This window comes from Gossypium hirsutum, chromosome A13 (assembly GCF_007990345.1).
Source record: "Gossypium hirsutum isolate 1008001.06 chromosome A13, Gossypium_hirsutum_v2.1, whole genome shotgun sequence".
In the NCBI taxonomy this organism is placed as follows: Eukaryota; Viridiplantae; Streptophyta; class Magnoliopsida; order Malvales; family Malvaceae; genus Gossypium; species Gossypium hirsutum.
Genome location: NC_053436.1, coordinates 102508665 through 102514233, shown reverse-complemented (window position 1 = coordinate 102514233; position 5569 = coordinate 102508665). Strand labels below are relative to the sequence as shown.

Sequence of the window (5569 nt, the reverse complement as noted above, 5' to 3'; positions counted from 1 at the left end):
CATTATAAATGCTTTTGATGGTTTATATAGCATGTATAAGGACTTAAATAACCATATCTTGTAATAACTTAAGAATATATATATATATATATATGTTATGTTTAGTAAAGGCTTGTTATGTGAACTTTAAAGCTATGAAATAACATTTTGATATAATATTAAAAGTAAAGTAAATGAGAAAACATAAGTTATTTAGAATACTACTTGATAGTATTTAAAAGTTTTAAATTAGATAAGTTTAGGGTTGATGTTATCGAAGTAAATTAAGTATAATTGTATGAAATTTGTGTTGGTTGAGTTACTTGTGTTGTATTGGTTGTGGATTTAAATTTGCAGGGTTGACAACTTCTTATAAAAAGGCTTATATAGAGTCCATACGGCCTGACTACACAAGCGTGTCCCTAGTCCACAGGGGCTTGTGGCCCTGTATTTAAGGAAAATTTTTTGAGATTTTACGAAAAAGTCCATATGGTCCTGATTTAGTCCCGGATCAATTTCAATACATGTTTTGAGCTTCAGAAGCCTAACTAAGGGACATTTTAACATGTTTTGGAAAATAAATAGTACTTGATTCGGATTAGTAATAAAAGGTTCTGAAAACTCTAGTAATGCCTCGTACCTTATTCCGGCGACGAATACAGATAGAGGGTGTTACAAATTTAACATTTTATGAAGTTTCACAAGTTATCTTTGAAGGACTAGATCGTCGATGTTGTATCTATCACACCAATTCAAAAGATTCGTTATAGTGGTTGATGCCAATTGATGTGGCTTATATCCATGGTGTTCGACATTATTTCCAATGTTATTTCCTAAGGTTGGACGTTTTTCTTAATATTGCTTAACTTTCATTTAAGTGTTCATATTGATTTCTTTGATATGCATTTCCAAGTCTTTGTGGCTTATTTCCTTTGATTGTGGTGTTTTTTTTATGTGTCACAGCCATATATTGATGTGTATTATCGGCTGACATCTAAAGGAAAAGTTAATGAAATGGTTGACGAAAAACCTAATTAGAATGATGTTAATAGTTTAAAGACTTAATTACAATATTTTAAAGTTTGAAGACTAATTTAGAGTTTGACATAAAATTTGGAGACCTTTAGTGCAACAATGCTATCAGAATTGAATTGGATAAGTCTATATTAAATCAATAAAAAAACTAAAATTGAGAACTTGAAAAATTATATTTTAACAAAAAAAAAAGCAATGAAATTATCATTTTAAAATAGTTAAATGGAGAAGCGGACGGTAAAACCCATCGGATCTCTAATCAAGTTGTTGCAACATTGCATTTATATAGAATAAGGTTAAGAGGGAAAGAAGGGTAGTATGGTAAACTTGATAGAAAATACCAGTTCATTTAGGCGCCCCAGCATTTCCTATCTTCTTTCACATCTATATAACGCTGAATTCTAAAGGCAGCTGGTTCGCCGTTCGTTCAAATTTTTATTTTAAGAAAAGATTATGCCTCTTCTTTTATCTCATTAAAGATTAATGAGACAAAATTCCCAGCGAAATTAGAGATATTTTTAAATAAAAAATTATCCATTTTGGCGCATTCAAAACCCTAATCTGTATGTTTGATCGGATTTCGCAGCAGTGTTATCCGGAGTGTAATTCTTTCTGTCATTGATTGTCTGCAGGGAAAGAAAAAGTCAAGGTAACAAATACTTGAATTTTTGTTTTGTTTTTATTATGACTTCTTTTTTTGCTTTGATTTACTTGTAAAAGTTAAAATTTGATGTAGATTAGCTTTTTAGGCCTTTGTAAAAGGTTACAATTCAATTTATATCTATGATTAGTGAAAATTGTTGAATGATTAGAGCTATGATTGAATTTATTTAAATTACTTTTGCGTGTTTTACTTGGGTTTATCTGGAACTTGAATAAAATTTTGTGCATTTGTATGTGGTTCTTTTTTGGAGAATTTATCAGTGCCTAGACAATGATTGGGATCTAATTAGATATTTAGATGTATGCGCATCGAGATGATATACATTATTTGTATGCTACATCTCTTTCGGAATATTGAAGACATTTAGAATGAAGGAATCATGTGGAAATGAAATCGAGCTTGTTTAATAGATATGTGAAACTGTTGGAAGGGAAGAAAAGAGTTGAATGTCATGGCATTTTATGTTATTAGGACAAATTGTTTTTAAATGTCTTTTCTGTCTCCAGATAATGTGGTATGAGGTGAGAGAGAAAGCTGAGAAACTTTGATGTTCTCCATTTTTGTTCTTTGTTCTAAGTAGGGGAAAGTAAGGGGGAACTCTCTCCTCTCAAGTGATATTTGCTTCATCCGGTTGCAAGCGCAACATATAACTTTACATATTATATTGTTTTGCTTTCGAATTGACAGTTAGGGTTTTCAATAAAAAAGACTCAGGATTTGCAATTACATGGTTCTTAGTTTTCCTCGGTAGTAATTCATGACTAAGTTATAGCCAATCAATATCGATTTCATTCATGTCACAATGTGAACATAAAATTTTAAGACACTCGGAATGTGGTAATTCAAGACAGTTGGAATCTGAAAATATAATAGCTGCAGCCTGGTTTATATTTTAAGACTGTGGGAAACTTTGTATTTCAAGATGGTGGGAATCTGTATATGGACTCTACTTTTGAATATGTTACTCTACTATGGGTATGTGGGGAGTAATATGTTTCTGTATCTGTTTTGGAGCCTAATTTATAAATCACGTTCACTGGCAAGAGAGACTGCAAAGCTTCTTGCACGAATGATTCTAGTTTCCATAAGCTTATTTGCCTCAATAATGATGTTAACACATTAAATTTACATATTTGATTAAGAAGGATTTACAGTTCTTTTAAGATAAGGTTTGCTTTTTTCTGTGTACTTATTTTCCTTGAAGTTTACTCAATATGCTTGACTGGTTTTAGACATTCCCAAACTGCTCCACTCTCTTCATCTCTCTCTCTCACGGGCATTCCTTCCTGGTTTAGAATTTTATCTGCTTGCTGGCTCATTTGACCAGAGCTTTGTGGTTCAGTTGACTATGGAGCTAGAAAATAACAAAAATGAAGCTGACACTAAGGCGGAAGACTTGGCAAAATCAGAATCATCTGAAAAGAAAAGCCCTAATTTATTGAAAGCCAAATCTGATATTGCAAAGTCAGTGGCTAAGAATTTCTTGAAGACAAGAAAAGCAAATGTTACTTCCGAGGTCCAGAGGAAAAGGCCAAAAAAGAAAACCATGAGCATATCAGAGGGCAATAAAGCAGCTGAAAATAATGTTAAGAAGTTAGATCCAGTGGAAAAAGACCAGCAAAAGGATGCTACTACGAGTACAGAGTATGTAGAGAAGAGCCAGCAGATCCAAAAGAATGAAGAAAATACATGTGCATCAGATAGCAAGGAAAAGATTACCAAGTCAAATGACGATCCCAAGAAACAAAGAAATGGTGTGGGGCCTGGTCTTTCAAATAAAGATAAGAAGAATGAAGAAAAGCGGGAGGGTAAGAAAAAGAGAAAACGAAATGAAAATAAGGAAAGGCACAGTAATCCAGTGAATAATAACATGAATGATGAAAAGCGTGAGGGTAAAGGAAAGAAACAAGAAATTAAAAAGAAAGAAAAGATTGATGGTCTAATATTCATGTGCAATGCTAGGACCAAGCCAGATTGTTTCCGATACTGTGTAATGGGGGTATCAGCTGGTAAAAAGGATCTTGTGCTGGGTATCAGACCAGGGCTTAAGTTATTTCTCTATGATTACGATGTCAGGCTTCTTTATGGTATTTATAGGGCTACCTCTTCTGGTGCTATGAAACTTGAGCCCAAGGCTTTTGGTGGGGCTTTCCCTGCTCAGGTACCATTTTGTTTTAGCCTTCCTTAACTTACATCTCTTCTAATTCATTACTTAAAGAGATTTGTGTACCAATGACTTCTGTTTCAGGTGCGGTTCAGCGTCCATTCTGATTGTTTTCCTCTGGCAGAGAACATTTTCAAGAAGGCTATCAAGGAAAATTATGATGAAAAGAACAAATTCAAAACTGAACTTACTGCTAGACAAGTAAGGAATAGTTTTGTTACCTGTTGATTGGATGTTCAGTCTCCTTTCATATTTTAGGATATACGGTATCTGAACTTTACCTTTCAGGTTCGGAAGCTCACAGAACTTTTTCGACCAGTTCCAGTTCATTCAACTGCACTACCTTTTCACTCCCCATCAAGGGCAGCAGCTCGAATCACTGAACACCCTGAAAAAAGGGAAGCTCATGATAGACCAAGGGAAGCAAGGCCCTCGTCACACAGAGAAGCATCTGTTAGAGACCCTTATTCTAATACCAGTGCTAGGAATTATGCTGGTTTTCCTCATGAAAGGAATCAGCGAGTGGGATATGGAGAGGTGGCATATAATAAGAGGGAGGATGGCCATCGTGATTTATACCTCAGTGAGAAGGAATACAGAACTTATGGTCTTCTGGGGGAGAGAAGAAACTTGACTCCACAGCATCATATCACTCCTACATTAACATCTTACCTGGGAGATTACAGAGAGCCACCTTTGAGACAACCAGACACTGCATACCGGGAATCTGTGCCTTTGCAGAGAGATGTAGTTCGCTCTGATCCTCTTCGCTTGACTGAAAGAGAATATCGGACTTATGATTTGGGCGCAACACGAGAAATGCAACCGACAGTTTCTGCAGCAACTGCAAATACATCTGGCGTTGTTGCTTCTATCTTGGACTCCTATATTGCGGATCCATATTATGGCCGTTATTCTGGTGATCCATTGGTGGATGCTTACCTGTCGCGTCCAAGAGAAGCACACCTGATTCAAACTGATCATTTGAGGAGGATAGAAAGCAACCAAGCAGAGAGATTGTATTCTCAATATCCTTCTGACGTTTTAGTAGATCATAACCGGATGCAGCGTCATCAAGATGTTAACCCTGCATCTGCTTCTACATCAGTTTCATCCCGGTATTCTTTTGGTGGTGCATCTTTGCCCTATCGCTGAGAGCTAAAAGTCCCTTCATATCGCTAACCTGGAACATGTTTCAAAATTAGTTGACTTCTTTTTCTATACTGTTTGCGTGCATGTTGCTGAACTTCAATAAGCTACTCTGTTAAATGGTTTTATCATATTTAATTAGGATAAAGCAATTGCAAATCAGTACTTTCTGAAGCTATCTGGATATGGTTGCATGGGAACCTGGTTGAATATTTTGTTTGACCCTTCTTTGCCAACCTACCTATTCAGCTCTTTGCTAATACATTGTTTTTAACCGCATTCTGTTTTTATATGCTGGCAAGACTGGCATTGAAATCTGAGTTTTGGATACAGATACTTGTCTGGCACAAGTATGATTATAGTTTTTATTTTTTTTCAATAAGTTGACTTAAAAAAAAAATCAGTTTAGCATGAGACAAATCATTAGGTTGAAGTTGTGTTTTGTACAAGTGTTCCTACCTCAAGTTCTTGTCTAGGGGTTTTCTTTGAAATCTTTTATTCCAACTCTCTTTGGATTAGGTTAGGCTCATGCTGTCTCAATAATTCATTTATTGTTTTAATATTTTATTTATTTAATA

At 35.1% G+C, this 5569-nt stretch overlaps 1 protein-coding gene across 6 annotated transcripts; it reads left to right on the top strand.

Moving 5' to 3' along the window:
• The first annotated feature begins 1181 nt into the window (after positions 1-1181).
• On the top strand, positions 1182-5153 carry LOC107893159 (uncharacterized). 6 transcript variants are annotated; one of them, XM_016818088.2, is made up of 4 exons: positions 1182-1663; positions 3021-3839; positions 3927-4043; positions 4131-5153. In XM_016818088.2, exons 2-4 carry the CDS (start codon positions 3027-3029, stop codon positions 4995-4997), a joined length of 1797 nt encoding a protein of 598 aa, XP_016673577.2. In that variant the 5' UTR covers positions 1182-1663; positions 3021-3026; the 3' UTR covers positions 4998-5153. The 6 variants fall into 6 exon arrangements, with proteins under 6 accessions (XP_016673577.2, XP_016673576.2, XP_016673574.2 ...); XM_016818087.2 differs by having other exon boundaries at positions 1330-1663; positions 2974-3839; XM_016818089.2 differs by having other exon boundaries at positions 1331-1663; positions 3006-3839.
• Positions 5154-5569: the final 416 nt, after the last annotated feature.

Coding starts and splice junctions, on each gene's coding strand:
- LOC107893159 (XM_016818088.2), top strand. CDS start 3,027: ATGGAGCTAGAAAATAACAAAAATGAAGCTGACACTAAGGCGGAAGAC. Junction 3,840..3,926: donor GTGGGGCTTTCCCTGCTCAG/GTACCATTTTGT, acceptor CTTCTGTTTCAG/GTGCGGTTCAGCGTCCATTC. Junction 4,044..4,130: donor CTGAACTTACTGCTAGACAA/GTAAGGAATAGT, acceptor TTTACCTTTCAG/GTTCGGAAGCTCACAGAACT.